Below are 25,977 nucleotides of genomic sequence, written 5' to 3' on the forward strand. Positions count from 1 at the left end.
GGTTGTTATCTGCCTCATTCTGAACTATTGATCTTTTCACATAGTCTAAGACTTTAATTGATTTTTGGTTACTACCAGAATCAATTTAGTCACTACTCATTTTTATTAAGCCCCAGCCCTAATTTTTTCCTCAGTACATAGTACTTGTAAAATTGATTTTTTTTTAATCCCAGGCTAAGACTTTATCTTTATCCCTATTAAATTTCACCTTAGATTTAATCCTTTGTTTTGAACTGTCAAGATGTTTTTGGTTCTTGATGTAGTCATTCAATATGGCATTAGCTATGCCTTCCATTTCTGTATTATCTACAGACATGAGAAGTGGATCTTCTATGCCTTCACAGAAAGTGACTGACCCGTTTACTAGCTAGTAACCAACTCTTGAGTTCAGGCCTCTCTCTACTACAATTTACAAACTCTTCTTACAGTACTTTTTGGCAATTCAGTATGTTATTATGTTATCATCCAGTCCACTTCTTTCCATATTTTCCATAAAGATAGCATGAGAAATTTTGTAAAAACTGCTGGCATCTATAGTGCTCTTCTAACATTAGAAATCTTGTCAAAAAACAAAGAATGATCTGGTATATTGATAACTATCTATGATCACCACTTCTGTTTCTAGATAGTCATGATCTATAAAAGGTTCTAGAATTTTGTCAGGGATTGAAGTCAAGCTCTTTGGTTTATAATTTGCAGACTCAACTCTTTTCCTCCTTTTTGAGAATTGGTATAGCATTTGTCCTTCTTTGGGCCCAAGCATCTCTTCTGTTCTCTACCATCTTTCAGAGATCATTGACAATGGCTCAGCCATTACTGCTACCAGTTCTTTCAGTATCCAAGGATCTAGATTACCATGGTCTGATGATGAATTCATTAAGGGCAGTTAGATGATCTCTTTTTTTTTATATATACCATAATAGTATTTTACTTTTTTCCAATTATATATAAAAATATCAACATTCATTTTTTATTTAATCATGAGATTTTTATATTTCATTATTATAGACAATTATGTACTTTTCATAATTTTTTTATTTATTTTTAAAATTTTCTTTAATTTATTTACACATTACTAAAATATTCTTGTTGTAAGAGTAAAAATAACACCCCTACCCCCACAAAAATATAAAACCTCATGAGAAATAAAGTGAAAGAAAAAGGGAAAAAAATGTGTTTCAGTCTGTGTTCTGATACCATCAGCCCTGTCTTGGGTGGATGACATTCTTTATCCTAAGTCCATCAAAGAAGTTACTTTCACATTTTTCTACAGTTATTATTGCTGATTGTAATTCCCTCCATCCATTCCTCCACACTACCATCTATTATAGTTTCTCTCACCTTTCACTCTGTCCCTCTTCTAAAATGTGCTGTGGGGTAGCCAAGTGGCACAACAGAGAGAGCACTGGCCCTGGGGCCAAGAGGCCCCGACCCTACATCCCAACCCAGAGACCCAGCAACTCTGGCTCTGTAGTCCTGGACAAACCATCCAATCCCACCACCTTGCAAAACATTAAAAAGAAAGTGTGTTATATCTAACTATCCTCTCCTATGATCTGTCCCCTCCCCCATCCCCCTTCTCTCCTTTTTCTTCTAGACTTCTATACGCTATTGAGTGTGTGTGCTGTTTCCTCTCTGAGCCATTTCCGATGACAATGAAAGCTCCCTGCAAAAGCTATTTCTTGACTTTTTTTTTTTTTGGCAAGGCAGTGGGGTTAAGTGGCTTGCCCAAGGCCACACGGCTAGGTAATTATTAAGTGTCTGAGGCTGGATTTGTACTCAGGTACTTCTGACTCCAGGGCCAGTGCTCTATCCACTGCACCACCTAGCTGCCCCTTGACTCTTTTATATGAAATACTTTAGCCTATTCTACCTCTCCTTTCTCTTTTTCCCAGTACATTTCCCTTTCATCCATGACTCCATTTTTACAATATGTTATACCTTCAAATTCGGCTCTCCTGTGCCTCATCTATAAAAGCTCCTCCTACCTGCTCTATTGAATGAGAAGGCTCATATGAGTATCATCAATATTATCTTTCCATGCAGGAATACCTGCAGTTCATTGTCATTAAGTCCCTCATAATTAACCCTTCTCATCCACCCTCTCTGTTTCACCTGAGTCCTATACTTGAAGATCAAACTTTCTGTTCAGTTCTGTCTGTTTTGACAGGAACATTTGAAATTCCCCCCGTTTCATTGAAAGGCCATCTTTTTCCTTGGAAGGGGATGTTCAGTTTTGCTGGGTAGTTGATTCTTGGTTGCATTCCAAGCTCTTTTGTCTTCTGGAATATTATATTCCAAGCCCTATGAGCCCTTAATATAGATGCTGCTAAGTCCTGTGTGATCCTGACTGCAGTTGCACGATATTTGAATTGCGTCCTTCTGGCTGCTTATAATTTTTTTTTTTTTGCCTTGGGAGTTCTGGAGCTTGACAATAGTATTCCTGGGGGTTGTTTTTTTGGATCTCTTTCAGTAGGAAATTAGTGAATTCTCTCAATTTTTATTTTACCCTTTGCTTCTAGGATACAAGGGCAATTTTCCTGTAGAAATTCTTTAAAAATGAGTTCAAGGCTCTTTTCCTGATCATGACTTTTGGGTAGTCCAATAATTTTTAAATTATATCTCCTGGATCTGTTTTCCAGATTAGTTGTTTTTTTTCCCCATAAGATATTTCACATTTTCTACTAGTTTTTCATTCTTTTGGTGTTGAATTATAGTGTCTTGATTTCTTTCAAAGTCATCAGCTTCCTTTAACTCCATTCTGTATCTGAAGGATTTGTTTTTCTCAGAGAGCTTTCTTATTTCCTTTTCCATCTTGCCAGTTCTGCTTTTTAAAGCATTCTTCTCTTCAGTTTTATCCATTTGACCTAAGCTGGTTTTTAACATGTTATTTTCTTCATCATTTTTTTGGATCTCCTTGACTAAGCTGCTGACTTCATTTTCATGTTTTTCCTGTATCTCTCATTTCTTTTCCCAATTTTTCTTCTATCTCCCTTACTTGATTTTCAAAATCTTTTTTGAGCTCTATCATAGCCTGAGCCCAACTTCTATATTTCTTGGAGTGTCTAGATACAGAAGCTTGGACTTTTTCATCTTCAGATTGTGTAATTGTCTATGGTCACGTTCCTTTTTTTTCTTTTTACTCATTTTCCCAGCCTTGCCTGGTTTTGGGGTGCTTCCTGAACTTTTGAGTATTATTGGGACACCCCTGCAAGGACCTCAGTTCCTTCAAGGTCTTATGGGTTCTCTCCTGGTCTGTGAATGACCACAAGCTCACCCCTCTACCCTGGGGCTGTGAGGAAGGTCCCTGCTCTATGGGGGCCTAGACTGTGACCAGGGTCTGAATATGGTCAAAGCCCCAGCGTCCTGTCCCAGGGACAGAGGACAGACCTTGACAGTCTCCCTCCACTCCCTTACATTTCCAAGGCCTGAAGGCTTTGGGAGCAGGTGCTGGGTGGCTCCCTCAAGGCGGCTCCACAGGCATGCATCTGTTTCCTGGGATATGGGCATCTGTTTCCTGGGATCTGGGCTGCACTAAGAGCTGTGGCTGCACTGAGGATCACCATGCTGGCCTGGGCTTTGTGCTCATTCTAGCAGAGGTCTCCCTGCTGATCTTCCAAGTTGTGCTTCGTGCTCCCTGGGGTGGAAGGTCAGGAAACTGCTTCTGCTGCCAGGAGCCAGAGATCCCAGAGACCCAGGTACCCTGGGGCAGTTCCCAAAAGGCTGAAGCTCCTTCACTACGGCATGCTGCTGCCCCCTCCAACCCCATGAAACAGAGCCTTCCCACTATTTTCCAGGTTAACTTGGGCTGAAGAATTGTCTCACTGGATATTTCTGTGGTTTCTGTTTCTTGAAAATTTAATAAGAGTCATAATTTTAAGGTTTTTGAAATAATTTTGGAGAAAGCTCCTAAGAAAGGCTGTTCTCCTGTCACCATTTTGGCTCTGCCTCAAGATTCATTTTTGTAAAATTTTTAGTTCCAGATTTTTCTTCCTCCTTTCCTTTTTATTCCCCTCCCCAAGACAAGCAAGCAATCTGATGTAAATTATACATGCTCAATCACGTTAAACATTTCTATATTATAGATGTTTTCTTATTATCTCTCTGCTTATCTTGAGTTTCAACTCCCTATTACCATTTTTGTTCTATGCTCTAGTCTAAAGATCATTCTCTATGACAGACAGAAAGCAAAAAAAGAGTAAAAGTTTTATAATTCTTCCTACTCTTAGCTTTTCCGTTCTATTTTACTTGTTTAATCTACTCTAGAGCTGAAAAGTCCTCAATCCTTCTTTGGTTCTTTTCCCCATTTAGCAAAAAAAAGTCTTTTGCTTTTTTAGCATAAAAAATTAATATTTCCATAAAAAAATAAACTCAACAAAACTCAGCAGAAAAACTCAGCAGCTAATTTTCATATTTTATGGTCACCATGATGGAGTTTTTGGCAAGGTCACAGAAACAGTAATGCTGCACCTCCTTGCTATTTATGTTTAAGTATATAAATATATGACATAAAAGTTCATTTCTGAGCATTCACCATACTACTACTACTACTAACTTTTAAATTCTTCACATCTTCTTCAACCTTTTCTTCAAATTGTTCAAGGTAGAAAGGTCTGAATTCCTGTTCAATGTCTGTGGGGAAAAAAAAATTTAAGTTTTAACATTTTTTTAGCAGAAAGTAAAAACATTGATTTGTCTTCTTTACAAAATCAAATGACCCTGAAGTGAATAAAGAGTTGATTAGAAATAGTAAAGAAAAAAAGGAAACAATCTCTTAATAAAGAAAAATTTTAAAGTAGCTAATAGGTTAGGCAGGAAGTACAACATGCTAGGAGGTTCTAGAAAGCAAAGGATTTGGGGTTGCTATTATCATTTCCAACTTCCCTTTCACAGATCAAAGCACTAGTACTTTTTTTTTTTTTAGGTTTTTGCAAGGCAATGGGGTTAAGTGGCTTGCCCAAGGCCACACAGCTAGGTAATTATTAAGTGTCTCAGGTACTCCTGACTCGAAGGCCAGTGCTCTATCCACTGCGCCACCTAGCCACCCCCCTCTAGTACTTTTTATTTTGATTTACCACTTGAAATGGTTTGGGAACTGTGGATCCTTGATGGCAAAGTACCCTAGTGGCATAAATTTGAGTCTGGAATGCACAAGATGACAATGTACAAAGACAAAGTACAATGTACAAAGACAATATACAAAGACAAAGAGAGTGAGGATTAAGAGTCCATCATGGACAAGTGAGAAGGGGAGTCCCTCAGCTCAAGGTATCTTTCATTCTTCCTTCGTCTTCACTAATTAGCTGTGCTAAGTCTTGTGAATCCACCCTTCTCCCTTCAATGGATCCATTAAAAAATTTAAAACTTTTTTTTATTTAAGGCAATGGGGTTAAGTGACTTGCCCAAGGTCACCCAGCTAGGAAATTATTAAATGTCTGAGGCTGGATTTGAACTCAGGTATTCCTGACTCCAGGGCCAGTGCTTTATTCACTTTGCCACCTAGCTGCCCCATTATCTCTTTTTTTATTTTCCTTGAAACAATTTTCCCTTTTTTAGCATTCTTCATGCCTTAAACTCTCCCTTCTTGAACTCATCTTCCTCTAGCTGCCAAATAAAATTCTCTTTATTATAGTGCTCTGCTCCTATTGGTCCTCTGTTCAAAACCTTCATTGACTTCTCATTGTCTACTAAATAAAACCAATATTCCTCATCCTGCCATTCATCACTATAAAATATTCATCAATGTTTTACAAAAGATTGAATTGTCATATTTACAAAGTAAAATGCTCCTAAAGGGTTATTAGGAAAAAAAATAAAAAAGGAAATACTTCTCTGACAAAGAGAATAAGAAAGTTGATAGCAAGCTACACGGGAAGTATTATAAAGTATTCCTTAGAATCTAGGAAGCAAAGGATCTTGAATTGCTACAATCCAATATTTTTTAGCCTTTAGTTTCAGACATTTACTTGATGTTTGACCCTGGGCAAGTCACTTATTCTTTGCCTCAGTCTTCTCATCTATAAAATGGTGATAATAATAGTTCCTACCTTCCAGGTATGTTATGAGGATTAAATGAGATACCATTTGTAGAGTACCTGTCACATATTAACTGCCATCTAAATGTTAGTTATTATTATTGTTGTTATTAATATTACATATTCTCTATAGTCTAGGTCCACATTGCTGTCAAACTACTCACTGCCTTTAGTTCTCATCCTGCTCTCTCCTGTCTCCCTGGCTTTAGTCATTCTCATTACTTGCCTTTTTCTTCCTGTCTCCCCCTTTCCTCCATGTCCTAACTTTCTCAATGAAACCTCCTCAGATTCTTTAGCCACATTCCTCTATCCCCCATCAAGTGAAAGTGAACTCTCTTTTCAAATTAATCTCAGAACTCTGGAAATCTCATTCCTTCCTTCACAGTATTTGTGTATATATGTCTCTCCCCCCTCTCTCTAGGTCCTATTTCCATGAGTTCTGGTACTATGGCATTTTGTATCCTAAGTGAAAGAACAACCATTCCAGTTCCTTCCTTACTGCTCTCTCTTATGCATATACTTGTTCTAGACTAAATCAAACACACATACACACACCATGAAAATATAATGGGATTTGCCAATACGTCTGGTCCTATAAAGCCTGCATGGAGTACATCAACTTGTTTAGAACACCTTCAAAAAACTTTAATTGGCCTTAAAGCCTCCTGCTTTCTCAGTAGGGTCTCTACTCTGAACTGGCTTCTTTGATGATAATGTTGGGCAAGAGACAATGCTGAGAGGGGCCTTCGTCTGGAAGTCCTGCATCCTAGTCCAATGCCAAGCTTTGAGTCAGACCATCTGATGCCTTAAGAAGCAGGAATTTGGAGGCTACTATCTTTGGTGTATCAAAAAGTCAGGAAAGCCTCCTGAACTCTCAGACCTCAGATGCTTTGTTCTCCTGACCTTCTGAAACTCACAAAGGTTCTAGCCTAACTTTCTTCACCTAAAATGAAAAAGAATAATAGCACAGCAGCAGGCAAACAACTTGAACCTGTATTCCTAGGACACTGGAGAGAGAGTGAGAGAGAGAGAGAGAGAGAGAGAGCCAGCCTAAGGCCTCTCCTCTTAGAGCATTGTCTCTCACCTAATGTTACCAGTCAGCGAGTCAAACCAAGAGCAGAACTCCAACAGGGAGAGCAAGAGGCTGAGGTCATCTAAAGCTTTTTGAGAATAACCCCTGTTCCATTGCAGTCAAATAAGTTCCTGTTCACCACATGGTAGCCAGATCAGAATCTGACACAGAATGTTTATGTATGTCCACAGGATTTCCAAGGTATTTCATTAGACATCATTTTGACTCTCCAGAAGAGGAATTCCAGCCCCTTTACTGGGCAACTGACTCAGCTGAACACACTGGTGTATAAAATACACACATATTTATTGGCCAGTCACTTGTCAAACATTAAACAAACTTGGGGAGAGATGAGAGACAAAAGATAGAAACAAGATATTTGGCTTTGTTGTTGTGGGTGCTTTTAAAAAAAAGATCTTTGAGAAGACCTGAAAAATCAATTTGAAACTATTTAGAACTATTATTTTGATTTCTGAGCTCCAATCAGAAGCATCTCCGAAAATCTTTATATGGGGTATAATTCAGGTTCATAAATATCTTACCACTAAAGCTTGGTCGCTCTTCTGGCTTCCCGTTCCAGCAGCATACCATGATGTTAATAATCTCCTTTGGACAGTTTTCCTTAATTTCTTCTACATTTGGTCTGTTTCCATTTCCAACACATGTTATTATTTGCTGTTCACAAATGGCATCTGAAAGGCAAAAATAAGCTTCATCACTGCCCTTTTTCTTTCTCCAATTTCATAAGTGTTCTACAATAAAAGGAAGATCTGTACTAGGAATTGCTTTTAGTGTCTACAATGGTTATAACTGTTGACAGAAGAGAATCATAACAGTGTCTTTTAGTTGGAAGAGACTTCAAAGTCATCTAGTTGGGGGATGTTGTCTCTGAAGGTTTCTAGCCCCTAGCTACACTATTATCACTTGTCTTTCCTTCTAAGATCTCAGAATTTAACTGAGAACAATGATTTATGAAATCTCTATAAGACATTTTATTCCATATTCCAATATTCCTCAACTTTCAAGGGATCTTTCACATTTTTCATCTAGCTTGCCAATTTGCTCCTTAACCTACATTATCCTCTTTTAGTTACTTCAATATTTCTTCCTGTGATTCCTTAGTTTCTTATGACCTCCATCTCCACTCTACTTTATTCACCTAATGGAGGAATCATAACTTTAAACATCAGCATCACTTGAAACTACCGTCTCCAAGACCTTGAACACTGAGATTCCCTTCTCTAAAGGCAACAATCTTTTCAATACACTGCTAAGACCAATTTTTACTTTCTTCATTACCCAGTTCCCTTAATCCCTCTTAGGCACATCCAGACAGTTGTCCATGTTCTGTCTTAACTTTCCTTCTCTTACCTTCACAGTTTTTATTCCTATTATTCAATCCTCTCAGCCAGTAATGCATTTCCTTTTACTCCTAAGACCTTATATCAGTATTCTGGTTCACTTTTTAAAAACAATAGACAGTCTCAGAAGGTGTGTTGAGATGCAGGCTTCTGATATGTACACTGTGCTTACTGCCTGAAGCAACTTTCTGAACAGCTCAAGGCTGTCACTCCCCTAGTGACATATATAAGACAAGGAAACAAGTACAGATAAAATGGGAAAACTACCCAAGTAATCAAGTCCTATAGACCTGCACTGCTCTGCCACTTTGAAGTTCCACCTAGTTCTTTGACCTTTCTTCCTATTAACACTCTGCTCTATCATCATAGTATAATGGTTATGTCAGTCCAGTGACCTGGGCTGACCCAATTTTAATATGGTATCCATAGGTAGCCTCAGACTGAGAGAGAAAATGATGCTTTTTTAAAAATGGCTTTTGGCAGCAGCTACAATCTTCTTGTTTTCACAGTTCATTTTCCCTACTTTTCTGGTTATAGTGGCACCTTGTCCTGTGCTCTTTTGCTAATGCTTAACTCTTATATGCCTTTTCTGTTCTCAGTGACAAGCTTCCTGAGCTCTATTGGTATCAGGAACAAAACCAGAGTCACTAGGTTCACTTGGTTCTTACCATTTCATGGCAGTCTTTCTATTCAGCTGGGATTGATTCCCTTATCTCCAGTTCTCAGACATGTCAAAACATCACACAGTAATGTCATTGGTTCTCTTTGAAAGTGAAGGACTGCAAGTAATCACATTTACTTTAGACCTTCTCCTATCTCCTCAAACATCCAACTTACACTTTACCTCACACGACTTTTTTGAGAACACAAAAGCAATTCATAAAGAGTTCCCTCCTGTCTATTCTTTCATACCCTTGTCTCTACCCCTTCTGCCTTTCTTTCTTTAGTCTTAGGATGGGGCTCTCCTCTAGTCAAGACTAGTAATCTCTTCCCATTTATTCTTGATACTATCCCCTCAAGGTCTTTGTTCTGTCAATTCTTCCCTCTCTCTAGGACTCCTTCTTTACTATTCGTTCCCTTTTGTCTACATATCTAAATATTTTCTCTTCTAAAAGAATCTTCCCTTAATCACCTACGACTACTATCTCAAGTCATCATTTTAGTTTTCTTCTCTCCTTCCCAGTCAAACTCTAGAAAGAGTACTCACTCTTCTTCCTCAACTCTCATTCATTGATGTAATATGGCTTTTATCCCTAACACTACTGAAATTGCTGTCTCAAAGATACTATTGAATTCTTAATTTTCAAACCTGAGGGTTTTTTGTTATTGTCTATTTGGGATTTTTTTTGTTCTTTGCTCTCTCATTCCTCCAGTCTTTGCTGGATCATTCCCTCTTTCATAATACTCATCCATTCCTTGCTCTAGTTACTCCTCAAACCCCTTCACTAATTCATCTTCCTCCTTCAACTTCTTAAGTATGGTATCCAAAACTATTTTCATCCCTTCCTATATTCCACAATCTTATTCACTTGCAAGGTTTCAGTTATCAACCCATTCTCCAGCTCTTCTATTTCTTTTGTTGGAAGAGCCATCTGTTTAGTTACCCAAGCTCAAAACCCATAGCTTCCATTAATTCCTTCTTTTTTTCTCTTCTTTTTTTTAAAGGTTTTTGCAAGGCAAATGGGGTTAAGTGGCTTGCCCAAGGCCACACAGCTAGGTAATTATTAAGTGTCTGAGACTGGATTTGAACCCAGGTACTCCTGACTCCATGGCTGGTGCTTTATCCAATGCACCACCTAGTTGCCCCATTAATTCCTTCTTCAACATCATTTCCTATAACCAGTTGCTCAAACCTCTTGATTCCACATTAGCAACACCTTGCATTCATTCCTTTCTACTATACTAGTTCAGACCTTCATTGTTTCTCACCAACACTTTTATAATATTCTCCTAATTAGGTTCCCTGTATCCAGTGTCTTCTCTCCAATCCTCTATCTTAGCATGTAACCTTAGTGAGATTTTGTAGACAAAATATTAACCCATAGTTAAATTGGTAATGGATCTCTACATTAAGCTACACTGATCCTTGGACATAAATGTGCCATTATTATGGAATTTCTATCTTAGTAGGACAAATTAGAACTTGTGATACATTAACACAAACTTCAAACACCTTAAGGTCATCTCCACACCATGAAAAAGTCCCAGGGCAGGCCTTTAATGGAAGCCATCCTTCAGAGAGCTACCAAAATAATCTTCCTAATATAGAGGGCTGACTTTGTCATTCACCTGTGGCTTACTATTCTTTACGATAAAATACAAATTTCCTCACTTGGCATTTAAGACCCTCTACAACATATCTTTTAGTCATATTTTTGTTTAATTCATTTTCACATGAAAATATGTTAATCTAGACTTGACTGTTAGCCACTACCCACCTCCTTCCATATCACTGCTTGTGGAAATTCTTTCTCTTCCTGGGAAGCCTATCTTAGGTGCTACTACAGTTTATTACATTGCCCCAATGAAAGTGATCTTTCACTCCTCAAATTTCTCAAGACACTTTCAATTGACATTTCAGAATCACAGAATTTCAAAAACTAAAGGGACTTCAGTGGCCATGCAGTTCAATCCATATCTGAAAAAGAATTCCATCTATGTCTCAACAAAGAGTCATCCATTCCAATGAAGAGGAATTCACAATCTTCTAAAGTAGTATATTCTGCTCCTGAATAATTGTTAGAAAGGTTTTCCTTACTGAAGACCATTTAACATTTATCCATTGTACCTAGTTTTGTTCTTTGAGGCCAAGGAACACAAACTTGATCCTTTTTTTTCATGACAAAGTTTTAAATATCAAAAGATGGCAATAATGTGCTTCTGCATTTTCTCTCCTCTCCCCGCCTGGGGTGAAGATCTCTTATTCTCCAAACTATCCTCATATGGCATGAGCTTCTTCCCTTCCACCATCTTTTACTCTCCTCTGGATGTCTAGCAAATCAATGTTTTTCCTAAAGTATAGTTCCTAGAAATGAAGAGAATACTCTAGTTGTAGGCTGACCAGAATAGAATGGAACTATAATTTCTTTATTCCTGGATACTATGCTGAAAATGCAGCAAAAGATAATGTTAGCTTTTTTCCTTTTTTACTAAATTCATTAAAACCTCCAAATCTTTTTGAATGATCTTGTACATAGGAAGTAAATTTTTGTAAACAAACAAACAAAAAGCATGTCCTAAGCTTCTTTGTGACCCCATGGATTGTAGCACTCAAGGCTCTTCTGATCTCCATCTCAATCTGTTCAATTTATGGTCATTACCTCTACAACACTATCTATCCATTTCATCTGCTGTCACCTTTTCCTTTTTCTTCAGTCTTTCTCAACATTGGGATGTTTTCTATCATATGTCCAAAGTATTTAAGTTTCAGTTTCGATATTTGACCTTCCAGTAAATAGCCTGAATTAATTTCTTTAAGTATTGACTGATTTGATCTCCTTGCTGTACAAGGGACTCTTAAATGTGCTTTTAGCACCACAAATTGAAAGCATTGATTCTGTAGCACATATGTTTCCCTTATAGTCCAACTCTTACAGTCATATATTATTCATGGGAAAACTGCTATTATTCAGTTGTTTCAACCATGTCTGACCCTTTGTGACTCTATTTTCTGGGTTTTCTTGGCAAAGATACTGAAGGGTTTGCCATATCCTTCTCCAGCTCATTTTACAGATGAGGGACCTGGGGCAAATAGAGTTAAATTACTTGCCCCGGGTCACATAGCTAGTAAAGTTTCTGAGATGCAATTTGGATTCATTTCTTCCTGACTCTAAGCCAGGAACTCTCTCCACTGGGCCATCCAGTTGCCACAGAAAAACTACTTTGTCTAAATGGACCTTTGTTGGCAAAGTGATCTCTGCTTTTTCTGTTCAGATATGCCATAGCTTTTTCCAAGGAGCAAGCATCTTTTAAATTCATAGCTTCTGTCACCATTTACAGTGATCTTTAAGTTCAGGATTATAAAAGTTGTCACTGCACTTCCACTTCTTTTCCTCTATTCGCCAAGGGGTGATGAGACTAGTTGCCAAAATTTTAGTTTTTTGATGTTAAACTTCAAGCCAGTTTTTACATTCCTCTTTAATCCACATCAAGAGACTTCTTAATTTTTCTACCAAGCTATGTGTGTTTGTATATATATACACACACATATATATGTATGTATGTATATGTGTATACATGTGTGTATCTTAACCTCCCAATTATACTGTAAGTTTCTCAAATCATAGAACAGTTCCCATTCCATTCCCAATATTATAAATTCAATTGAAAAACAATAAGTGAGATTCTGTGAAATGGTCATTGTGCCTCTACTCAAGTCTTCCAGCAATGGGGAAATTGCTACTCGCTGTGTTAAATATGCCTGATAAATGAACATTTTTCACTAGGGATAGGATATTGAGATCAAACTCAGCCAGTACAATCCAAATAAGATAGGCTGAATTTAACAATTTCATTGTTCTGGTATACATTATGTGTACTGTATGAAACAGTATGAACTAAAGCCAGAATACATATATCTGTTGATACAAGATACACACTCAAACACCACTACACTGAACGTACTCTTCACAGCATATTTTCTAATCACTCTCACCATTATAACCAGACCAGTTCAATCCAAAAACCAAATCAACCCCCTACTACCTGGGATTCCTAAAAAATTAGTTTTTAATGACTAAATTATCAGTTTCTACTAGTTATTTCCTGCAATAGTAAGAACATACAATGGGAGACTTTTGTGGTATACCTGTTTTCCCTTCTACCTTCCCTTCTAGATTGTAAGTTCTTTGAGGGCGGGAATTGTTTTTATTAAAGATATTATTTAAGTTTTACAATTTTCCCCCCAATCTTACTTCCCTAACCCCCCCCCCCCCAGAAAGCGATGTCAGTCTTTACTTTGTTTCCATGTTGTACCTTAATCCAAGTTGGGTGTGATGAGAGAGAAATCATATCCTTAAAGAAGAGACAAGAAGTCTAAAAGGTAACAAGATCAGACAATAAAATATCTGTTTTTTTCTAAATTAAAGGGAATAGTCCTTGAACTTTGTTCAAACTCCACCTTTCAAGAATGGTTTTACACAACATTTTTGTCCTTCAGAGACTAGCACAGCGGTCTATTCAAGTTGTGTTAAATAAATATCCAAACCCCCTTTCATTGAAGACTTTAAAGTACCCATCCAGAGTTTGGATGAAGTATTAGGACTTATTATCAATACTATAATTTTTTTTTGTTTTTAGCCCTAGTTTCCTTTAAATTATAACTGATTTTTTTAGACACATGAGTCTTAAATTCATGGAACAATTTGGATTAATCATATGATGTTCTCCCACACATGTCTTACTTTCATATGGTTCCTTGTTCGCAAAAATTGCCCAGAGCACTATGGCAAAACTGTACACGTCTGACTTGTCAGTGGGTTTTGCGTTGACATCATTCAAGTGTTCTGGGGCCATGTAAAATAGGGTGCCAGCATTTGCCTTAGCCACAGTGCTCGGGCAGCCAGCATTCACCTTAGCAGCGGTATTTATTTTCCTCTGCCTGTTATTTTCCTCATTAGTCAGTTTGCTCCAGGTCTTAAAGGAGGCAACACCAAGATCTGCTATCTGCAAAAGAGGTCAAAATCAGAAATCAGAGTATGTATCTAAGTAATCACTCTCTCTTCATTTTTTTAAATAAAACTTTGTTCTGTTACCTCCTTTGTTCCTACTACATTCTTCCTAATATAAGTACAAATTATATTCCCCCCTTTGGACTATAAGTTCCTCAAGAGCAGAGATTGGGTCATTTTTCATCTCTGCATCTTTACTGCCTAATATAATGCAGGTGCTTAATGTTTACTGAATTGACTGAAAATGGAAGGCACTATGAAATCTTGCAGAAAACTCTGGTGTTATCCAAGTCATTACAAACATACCTGAATTTTTAGGCAACTATACATATTTGATATAGAGGAAAGAGTATCAAATATTTAGTCAGAAAATTGTCATGTCTGACTTTTGTGAACACATTGAGGGTTTTCTTGGTAAAGATACTAGAGTGGGGGTGGCTAGGTGGCACAGTGGATAGAGCACTGGCCCTGGAGTCGGGGTACCTGAGTTCAAATCCGACCTCAGACACTTAATAATTACCTAGCTGTGTGGCCTTGGGCAAACCATTTAACCCCATTGCCTTACAAAAAAGCTAAAAAAAAAAAGATACTAGAGTGGTTTGCCTTCTTTTGCAGTTCATTTACAGATGAGGTACTGAGGCAAACAGGGTTAAGTGACTCGCCCAGGGTCACATAGCTAGTAAATGTCTGAGGCCAGATTTAAACTCAGACAAGGAATTTTTCTGATTCCTGGCTGGGTGTTCTATCTACTTCACTACCTAGCTACTGCAGTGTATGGGATGTACAGGGGCACTAGTACTTCTGGTGTGAGAGCTTGCTGAGCCTGTTCAGGACTAGCTATCCACCTTTGGTGTTCACCTTCCCCAAGTCTTGCCTATAGAAGTTCCAAGAAGCACTTCCCCTCAACATCCCCCCACCCCAGCCCAGCAAACCATCAGAAGGATTAAACAAGGTTAAAGATAAATGACAGCCTCAAACCTTTCAGTAGATTGGGGATGGCTACCCTAACTATATGAAAACTTTCCTCAAAGAAATGGATGGATGAGAAACAATGTTTTCCAATAGCCATGAAGGCAGCTGAAGCAGATGTTGTGGGGCACTTGGGGCTTGGCTGGGCATCAAAATGCCAAGTTCATCCATTGCATTCTAGGTCATCCTAACTTTTGTCCTGCCACTAGACTTCAATGACTCAGGAAGAGAGTGAGGCTGGTAATTTTGCAAGCAGCTCCACATACCCAGAAGTTCATTCAGTAAGAGACACCCTGAGGGAAGGACCAAGACACTACTTGTGGTGGAATCCCTGGCCAGAACCTAAGGGAAAGAAGGCAGTAAAGAAAATGCAGAGATCAGAAAGAAAACACACACACACACACACACACACACACACAGACAGGAAAATAGGAAAGACAAATATATACAAATGAGGCTAAGTCAAAGGGTACAATTTTACCTCTCTTTGGGGGCATCCATATAATTCTGTGGGTACAGAATAAAACTATGACCCTGGGATCAGTATAGGAAACAAGAATGAACATTTCAGCCCCCAACTCCACTGTATGAATCTTTTTTTTAAGCCATAACCAGCACCAGTAAAGGGCTGAGTGGGTTATGATCTAATGTCCAATATGCTGACACTGCTCTATGGTGCACTGAGGACACACATATATTAGAGTGGATAGAATACAGTGAGTTCACCCTGGGAGCTCCAGCATCACCTTAACATGAAAGTCATTGTCCACAAGGATGTTTTCAGGCTTTAGGTCTTTGTGAATGACACCTTCTTTGTGCAAATAACACATTCCTTCAATGATCTCTAGGATGATTCTCCCTTTCACAGACAAGGGGATACTCGTCTAAAACAAAAATGACAAGAGTTCTAGTGAATAAAGGAACAAAAGGACAAGATGGCAATAATTATCTAATGAATCAACTCTTTAGAGAGAATACTAAAAATGATGCAATTTAATCACTGAGAATATATCCCTTTAGCAACATCCTGAAAATTTAAATGTTTTTGTGCTACATTCTTATAACCATGGTAATAATAAAACATTTCCACTTTCTTTGAAAATTTTCTCTTAAAGTTTAGAAGGTCAACAAACAGGGAAATTTTGTAACTACTACTTTAAAATGATTATATGCTTAAAAAAACAAACCAAACTACTTGTTTGACATATAATTTAATACATTTTGATGCTTCAACATTTTTTATAATTTTGCATACAATCTTCTTGTTCTTTATATGCTGAAATTTTTATGTTTATTGAGGGTGAGAAAGACCAAAATTTTTAAAGTTTCTTTATGAAGGCACCAGCCCTGGAGTCAGGAGGACCTGAGTTCAAATATATCCTCCGATACTTAATAATTGCCTAGCTGTGTGATGTTGGGCAAATCACTTAATGCCATGCCTTAAATAAGTAAAATTTAAAAATGTATTTCCTCTCTGTATAGAATTTCATAGCATAAATACTGTATCACATCAATATAATGTCAGAAATTGATATTATGTCTATGTTGTTTCATGGGTTCAGCAGCAGACAAGAGAAAGATTTAAACATTTAAAATAAGTATGATATTAATAACATAATAATCATTGATGCTATACTATTATATATTAATATGACATTATTATATTTCATACAGTCTTTATGTAAACTTTCCAATAAACCTGTGTCGTAGGTGTTTCTGTTATCCCATTTTATAAATGAGGACATGAGACTCAAAGAGGTTATATATTACCTTCTCATGATCACTCAGTTAAGTTATCAGACAGAATTTGAAGTTCAGTATTCTGTCTACAACACTATACTACATGTAGGAAAGGTGAGTACAAAATGCAGGTCTGATCTATAAAAGGAATTACCAAATTAACAAACATGCCAGAAAATTTAATTCCTCTTAGTACATTCTTATAACCAGAGTAATAAAACATTTCTATTTTCCTCGAAAATTTTCATTCAAATCACTGTTGTTTCTTTTAAAGTTGTTTTTTTGGGTGGCTATGCACATATGCTTGAACTACTCCAAACACTGGAACTTCTATTTTGGGAGGAGAGTAAGTAGCATATTCTTTTTCTACCTTTGGGTATAAAATTCTGGTCATTTGACAATGGATTTGGTTTTCTGGGGAAGAGCTAAAGGTTCTTCAGAGTTAATTTTAATGAATGAGATGAGTGATACCTAGCTTCTTTGTTTGAGGTTGTTTTTTATCAAAGGTGTGCAATGGGGCTGCCTTGATATGGCATGTAAACTGGTTTTTAAGGAATTCTGAAAGCAGAGTTCCAATGCAGAGTTGGAAGGGGCAACATCAATGCAACAAGTCAGTGTAGAATCTTTCTCCTTCCTAGATGATGACTTTGGAAGGCAAAACTCATCAGTTACCAAATCTTGGCAATTCCCCCTCTGCGCAATCTCTTGGGTGCATCTGCCCTTCTGTCTTCTCACTGCCACTAACTAGGTGCATATAATGATTTCCAGGTACTATTTTCAGTAACATCCCAATAAAACATCCTGTCTTCACTTTCTTCTCCCTTCTCCTTTTGCCACACAACTTTCCTTCTCACAGTTTTCAAAATAAAAGAGCTCATCTTGTTTCTCTTTGGTCAAAAAAAAAATCCCCAGTAGTTTCTTTTGGAATTAAATTTTAGCTCCTATGGCTGGTATTTAAAGTCCTCCACAATTTGGCACCAACCCCTTCATATTTCCCTCATACTACTTCCCTTCACACACTATATGCTGGAGCCTACCTGCACAGCATTCTGTCACCCAAAGCAAAATGTATTACTATGATTACCCTATTTCCTAATGTCTCATCTTTACCCCCTTCTCAACTGAATTCCTACCTGTTATTTGGTTCATTAGTTCTTGTCCTTCATTACTGAAGAAGACCAAAATGACAACACCAAGTTTGAAACAAAATACAGTGTTGTCTGACTATGGCTGATCAGTCCAATACAAGCTCGGAATGCTCTACCACAGATGGGACACAAATAGTCCACGTGAACACCTGGTACACAGTCTGTGTTTACCAAATGTTGCTTGAATTGAAATGTTTGTTAAATATCAATCTAGTTTTTTTGTTTACATATCCTACACCATATACTAAGCACCAGTTATCAGAGAATTAGATGTGATAGTCTCATTCAACTTTAAGGAATATATAAATCAGGCAACTAATAGAGACAAAACCATAAAAAAAATTCCTTTTAAAATATAAATCTGAGAGTGGTAATATTGATTTGGGTTTGTCAACTATCTTTTCTTAAAATGATCTTATTCAATTAGGTTGCCAGAAAAAATCAAGGTTACATATTTGGCATAAAAGAAGTAGTCCTTTACTTGGTTTATGGCATGACATTTGTCATGCTATTATGTATTTTACCTAATTTATCTACAGCTCATCACCATAAGGTTAGCCAACAAGTAATGAGATTTTTAACCATGATGTCCTATAAGTCATTAAGTTGGAATTATTTACTCTATTAATAGAAAATCCACACCAAGAATTGAAATTCAAGGAATCAGAGTATAGGTTTATATCATTATTATTAACAAATATATACTGAGCCTTTTTTGGCAAAGTCCTGTTCTAGGTAGTGGGATGTAGTACCTACTTTCAAGGAGCTCACAGATTGGTTAAGCAGGTAGGTGCATGCCCATAAAAAAATAACAAACAACACAATTTAGTACCAAATGAACAATATGGTAAAACATGATAATGGAAGTTTTGAAGACAGAAAGATCACTGTGAGCAAGGATTGTCAAAAAAGGTTTCAGAGAGGTTTTTTTAATAAGTGAATCCAATTGGGTGGCTAGGTGGCACAGTGAATAGAGTACCAGCCCTGGAGTCAGGAGTACTTGAGTTCAAATCCGGCCTCAGACACTTAATAACTACCTAGCTATGTGGCCTTGGGCAAGCCATGTAACCCCATTGCCTGGCAAAAACTTAAAATAATAATAATAATAATAATAATAATAATAATAATAATAATAATAATAAGTTAATCCAATCAATGTACAATATGGAAACAAAGTAAAGACTGACAAATTGTTTTCTGTGGGGGGGTGGGGGTAGGAAGTAAGATTGGGGGAAAAATTGTAAAGCTCAAAATCTTCAATAAAAGGAAAAAAATTTTAAAAAGTAAAAAAAAAACTATCTTCACAGGTAGTTGGAAAAATAAATAAATTTAACTTAAAATTAACTAAAAAACTAAAAAAAGTGAATCCAAAATATTTGTACTTTTTAAAAGGCATTTATAGTTCTAAAATCCTATAGGTGAAATTTTATTAAGGGGGAAAAAAAACATTTCTAAGTTGGGGCAGCTAGGTGGCGCAGTACATAGAGAACGGGTCCTGGAGTCAGGAGTATCTGAGTTCAAATCTGGCCTCAGACACTTAATAATTACTTTGCTGTGTGACCTTGGGCAAGCCACTTAACCCCATTGCCTTGCCAAAAAAACCCAACTTAAAAAAAAAAAGAAATTTCTAAGTCAACCTGTATATGCAAAAAAACATCAAAATGACCATATAGAAAATCAGCTACAATGTCTACAAAATTATGTGTGCAAAAAAGCTCTTTACTTACTGTCTTCAGCACCTTCATTAGATTCCCCTTTTCCATATACTCCATTACTAGAGAATAATTCCCATCTTCTAAAATAAAGCCTAGGAACTTCACTACCCGATTATGCTGCAGCTTGTGCATGATCTTTCCTTCTTCAAGGAGGGCAGCATTATACCTGTTGGAGGGGAACATACCAGTGAGAGTTAAGTGCTAATTAAAGGCCCCAGAAGAGCAACCCTGTCATCAATTCAATATTCTTCTAAACAAAGTGACAGAGAAAACACCTTCCATAACCATGAAAGTTGTTATTTCTTGGGTTAAACAATTCTTTTCCTATGGCTCTTACGAATGAAATGAGGAATATAAAGGAGAGATAAGGGGTCAGGGCATAGATTTCAAGAGATTTGTGAACCTGGATGGGGAAAAACACATTTCATTTTCACTAATTTCTCACTAAAACTTTTCAATTACAATTTAAAAAAAATTCTAAAAAAGGGCCTTTCACACTTAACTAGAATGTCAAAAGAGTAAATGACACAAAAATGATTCAGAACCTATGTTAGATTGTTAAACCTCTTGTCAATGAATTCAAATGAAGGTATTATTCCTCCAGAGATTCTTTCATACTTTAAGAAAAAGTTAATTCTCTTGCACCTTGAATATATTTCACTGATCCTCAAGTTCAAGGCTGGTCCTTTGCAGAATTATGAAAAGTAAGTGGTTTTTATTTAATGACACCACTTCCTCTTTCCCCCTTTCCTTTCTTGTTTTACATGTCCTTTGCCCCAGTGCTTCCACAGGCCTGCCTATTTAGACAGTAAATTCTCCTGTCAGTGAGTACATACTAAGATGTTATTCTTCATCTTCCCAAACACTGTGTGCATTTTTTACAAGTGACTCAGAAGAGAAGAATTATTTAACTCAAATAAAAGAATCTTTAATGGTGAAATTTCAGGCAATTTAACCAGCTAGTAAGGAGATACCTTTGAAGAAAAAGATTTTCTAAGTGTCTTCAAATCATTCCATGTAGGAAACTGTCTGCTGTGGTTATAGGAAAGGCTGACCCTGCATATATGTGTCTGTTCTATGAAGATTCATGTTCATCTGCTGTCTTCCAACAAAACTTCATGTATGAATGAGATATGAGTTACAGAAAGATAGAGGCTATGCATGAAGTCACTTGGGAGACCCTATTGTGGTCCAATATAACCTTTCTGAATCCCCATCAGAAACACAACTCCTACTTCAAATAGAAAAATAAACTCCACCTAGACCTGTGTGATAATTGGCAGTGTAACATAAGGGACAGAGATGTGGAATCAGGAAAACCTGGTAAAAATTCCATTTCTGTCACTTATAGGCTTTATTCTTCTGGGATAAGTGATTTAATCTCTGAGTCTCAGTTTCCTCTTCTATAAAAATGGGGTTAATAATAGGACTTTCCTCATCAAAATCACATGACAGATCAAGTGAGGATCAAGTGAAATAAAATACTTTGAAAGTCTTTAAGTGTCATATAAATTCCAGCTTTCATCATTTTTAAACCATTGTTCAATAATGGCTTTCAGTTTATATAAAAGGTAATTTTGCTGAGCCTCTAATTCACAAACATGATAAATATATAATTGAGAAAAATACAGATACTAGATAGCTAGACATGATATAGTGGTCAAATTTAAAAGTCTGTTCCTTAGTCTAAAGAAAACAAAATTGCACTGTATTAATAAGCTGTTTACAAATATAATTCCAATTGATCTTCATCACAAGCTGGAAGATAGGTGCTACCTGGCCAAAATCTAAAAATTAGATTGTAGTTCCAGAAAGCTCTCTGTCAGGACTTTGGGATGCTGTGGGACTAAGAAGAACAGGTAGAATCAAGTAATATCATTTATATGAGGAGACTTTCTCCCCATCTATCACTATTTCTGAAACTGGTGGACAAATTAGTAAGTTATTACAGATTTTAGGAAGGTGGGGAAATTTTGTGATTGTCAGAGAATTTGGTTGTGAAATGGCTGGATGCTCATTGAGTAGTTAGCAGATATAGTCAGGTAGCAGGATCAACCAGACAATATGGAAGTTGCAAGCCTAGCTTTAATGGTCTATTTGGGGTGTAGCCTGATAAAAGCTAATCCAGAGTAACTGGAGAGAGTTAAGAACATGGAAAGAATGTGGAGGTTGAGGGTGAAGTCCAGCCAAGGAGCATATTGAGAGTTGAGCATGAAAGGTTGAATGTGGCAAAGAGGTTGGAGGGGACTGATGTGAACCAAACTATGCTCTATGCACAGTAGGATTTGTGTCATGGTGGACAGGACCCCTTAACCTCTCAGTGCCCATTTCCTTATCTGTAAAATAAGGGGATTAGATTAGATGGTCTCTAAGGTCCCACTTAGCTTGAAATCTGAGATCCTATGATACAGGTAGTCAGCTGTGTGGCACAGTAGATAGAGTGCAAGGCCTGGAGTCAGGAGGATCTGAGTTTAAATCTGACCTCAGACACTTACTAGTTGTGGGACCTTGGGCAGTCTTAAATTTCTTCATCTAAAAAATGAACTGGAGAAGGAAATAGCAAACCACTTCAGTATCTTTGCCAAGAAAATTCCAATTGAGATCGCAAAGAATCAGCTATAACTGACTAAACAACACTATGATATAGGTAGTGTAGTGGATAGAGTGCTGCACTGAGTCTAGGAGAAAAGAGTTCAAATCCTGCCCCATATACTAACTACTTGTGTCACACCCATAGAGCTAGTCTCTTAACCTTTCTCAGCCTCAGGTTCTTCATCTAGAAAACACCACTTCACCAGGGTTGCTGTCACAGGAGAGAATATATGTAAAACACTTTACAATCTTTATTCTATAAATGCTCAATACCAGTATGGAATAAGCAATGATAAGAACTCAGCAATCAGCAGACAGCTATTTGCTTTTTGGTTTCTGTTTCAGAATAGGGATGCTTAGGACAGAAAAACCTACTTTCCAAGCTATCGTTTTTCTCCTTTATATTAGTTTTTTAGCAGTTTCTGTGAGTTAAGGACTTTTAATAGATTTTCCCCCGATAAACAAAGATTACTTGAAAGAGAACCATGGTTAAAGGAAGACATATTCAAATTCAATTCCTTAGAGAGAATTTTGAAACCTTCTACCTGTGTACTTCACAGACTTTCCATTCTACCTTGTACTATATAGGAAATAAAATCACAGTTAAACTACAGATAATCTCGCAGTCTGAACAGAAGGTGAATGATCAAAGGAACGATGCCTATGTCAAAATGCATGTAAATATTTGATCAAAATGTTTGAGTTACAGTATCTTAAAGGTGGAAGAATCTAATAGGATAAACTTGAAGATTCTTCCACCCAAAGCAAGGCTTCAATCTATGATATCTATGACAGATGATTTCTTACTCTGATCACTTCTTATGATTATTTATCTTATTCTATTATATTTTCTGAAAATTCCACTCTTTAGAAAGTTCTTATATTGAGCTGAAATCTTCCTCCTTTCTATCTAATAGTTCATTTGTTCCTAAACTTCATTTCCCTATTCTTCATTTTCATTATAACCTGCAATCTCACCACTCTCAATCAACCCCGCTCTAACTGGATTCTCTTTCCTTCCCAATAGTGACCCCTTAGTGAACTAGTTCAACTCTTCACTCTCCTATATTCTTAAATACCTTGCTCCCTTGTCCCATCACTCACAACTCATGCATGACCAAATCCCAAACTTCTACAACCCATTGCCTCCACTCCAAAAATGTGCTGCTGAACAGAGCTAGAGTCTTGAAAATTGTGTACATCTACAAATTTATTTTATCTAACTTCAATTAGAGATCATTGTTAACAAGGCAATCTTTTAACTCCTTCCTAATTGATTCCCTCCCTCATTCTCCATAACTGTCATACAGACAAATCAAATTCAACATAACCCTACCAAAATTCATTACCTTTCTGCTTAAATCTACTTGTCTCCAAACTTCTCTATTCACGTTAAAGGCACCACTATAGTTCTAGTCATTCACATTTAAAACCTTTGGTATTGACTTTTACTCATTCTCCATTTATAATTAGTTGCTAAGTCTTGTCATAGATTCTGAAAATCACCTGGCAGAAGATACAAGATACTGAGATCCTTTCTTGAGCTAAACTGCCAGGTATTCAAACATCACTACAGAGAGTGCAATGATGATGGGCAAGTCATCTTGCTAGAATGCCAACTATATGTTTGCCAAAAAGACTTTTATGGAGAACTCACGACAGGAGAAATGCTCACAAGGGGGCCAGAAGAAATACCAGCATACCCTAAAGGTCACTCTTAAGAACTCTAGAATTGATTGGTATAGCATGGGAGACTCTGGCACAGGACCACCCAGCAAGGCCTTCTGTCATCAGTGAGGGGGCTGTGCTCTATGAGAAGGGCAGAATTGAAGCAGCTCAAAGGAAATGTGAGATACATAAGTTTAGAGTAAGGATCCCAGGTGTTCACATGGACTATTTGTGCCTGACATGTGACAGAGCATTCTGAACTCATACTGGTCTGATCAACCACAGTTGTATATAATTTGTCTCAAATTTGTCTCAAACATAGTCATGTCATTTTGGTCTTCTTTGATAATGAAGAACAAGAACCAAACCAAACCAACCAACTAACCAAGACTTGTCAATTCTTTCTCCAAATTTTTACCATCTGTGCCATCCATTCACATGGCCACCTAATTTAAGTCTATAGAGTGGACCACACAATAACTTTTTAGTGGATTACAGACTTCTGTCATCTCTCCTATGTATCCTTGACACAGCTGACAAAATAATCTTAAGCAAATCCACTGTTCGAGAACATCCAATGGCCCTATGTTGCTTCTTCAAGAAAATATAAACTTTTTAAAATTCTTCATAATTTTATTGCAAATTCCCTCTTCTGGCTTAGTTAATGTCTGGAATGTTCTTCCTCTACATCTTTTATTCTTAGAATCCCTGGCCTCCTTCAAGATTCAGGCTAAACACCATATTCTTTAAGAGATCTTTCTCAAACTCAACAGTTAGCCGGTGCCTTTCTCTCTAAGGTTATCTTGTATTTAACAAATGTATAAATTTTAATATATTTATATATACAATCATACAATATAACATACACATATATTTTGCATATGTTTACATGCATATATATGTTTATATTAACATGCTTTCTTCCTCTTGTAAGTTCCTTGAAGTCAGGAATTATTTTTCTTTGTATCCCCAGAACTTAAAGCAATGACCTATAATGTTTATTAAATGCATCTTGATTGGCTTAGGATTATTGAATTGGAGGGAAGATCCCCCCACAGACTACTAAAAGTTCTTCATTTAAGGTGTAGATGTTAAAGACATCTCAAGTCTGGATTGTCAGGGCATGATTAAATTCATTATTAATTCCTTTCATTTGGAATTCTAATGGAAAAACTTTTGCTCAAAAGAACCAGCCTTTTGAGACTGTGCAGATATTAAGGAGGAACCCAAATTTGGGAAGAGTAAGGGTTTGGAGTCAAGAGATTTGAATTTGAGGTCTGGTTCTGTCACTTTCTAAAATGGGTGACTTTGGAAGAGTCAAATAGTCTTAGGTTACTCATCAGTAACTTGGGGGGGGAGAATCATTATACATGAACTACTTACTTTATAGAGTTGTAAGATTCAAATGTTTGCAAAAGTTTTTTAAAAAATTTAAAAAACTATATGACTATCAGGTATGCCTTACTGGGGGGAAGAAGATGAAAACAACAAAAAAAGAAAAGGCAAAGAAATATCTTCAAAGAAAATAGCTCTGTTGATACCAGAAATATTATTAATGACTTTACCTAGAGGCAACATAGGTGACACAGGGGCTGTTAGTTGACACAGTGGAAAAAGTACTAGGCTTGGAGTCAGGAAGACTCATCTTTCTGAATTCAAATCTGGCCTAAGACACTTACTAGCTGTGTGACCACTTAACCCTGTTAGCTTCAGAGCATCATCTATAAAATGAGATGGAGAAGGAAATGGCAAACCTTGCCAAGAAAACCCCAAACGGGGACAACAACTAAGCAACAACACAAGTAATTTCTACATATATCTTTCATGTATAGCAAGATTGGCCCAATTATATACTGGCACTGGCTAGGCACTGGCATTTTATGTTTGACTTACAGTCCTACTCCTAACATCTGATTAGATTCCTCAGGTTGCTCACAGCTGAATGTAATAGATGCAGTAAAGCAAATAAACATAGCACATGGAAATATTAGAAAAACTCCTCCATTCT

At 37.0% G+C, this 25,977-nt stretch overlaps 1 protein-coding gene across 2 annotated transcripts in view; it reads right to left on the reverse strand.

Moving 5' to 3' along the window:
- RIPK1 (receptor interacting serine/threonine kinase 1) overlaps positions 1-25,977 on the reverse strand; it is a 62,963-nt gene that overhangs the window by 15,663 nt on the left and 21,323 nt on the right. For both annotated transcript variants that reach the window (XM_074199411.1, XM_074199410.1), the window contains exons 3-7: positions 19,722-19,875; positions 15,853-15,990; positions 13,871-14,132; positions 7,650-7,799; positions 4,556-4,632 (exon numbers count right to left, since the gene is read on the reverse strand). In XM_074199411.1, coding sequence (XP_074055512.1) covers positions 4,556-4,632; positions 7,650-7,799; positions 13,871-14,132; positions 15,853-15,990; positions 19,722-19,875 — 781 coding nt within the window. The remainder of the gene's footprint in view (positions 1-4,555; positions 4,633-7,649; positions 7,800-13,870; positions 14,133-15,852; positions 15,991-19,721; positions 19,876-25,977) is intronic.

This window comes from Macrotis lagotis, chromosome X, assembly GCF_037893015.1.
Source record: "Macrotis lagotis isolate mMagLag1 chromosome X, bilby.v1.9.chrom.fasta, whole genome shotgun sequence".
Classification (NCBI taxonomy): Eukaryota; Metazoa; Chordata; class Mammalia; order Peramelemorphia; family Peramelidae; genus Macrotis; species Macrotis lagotis.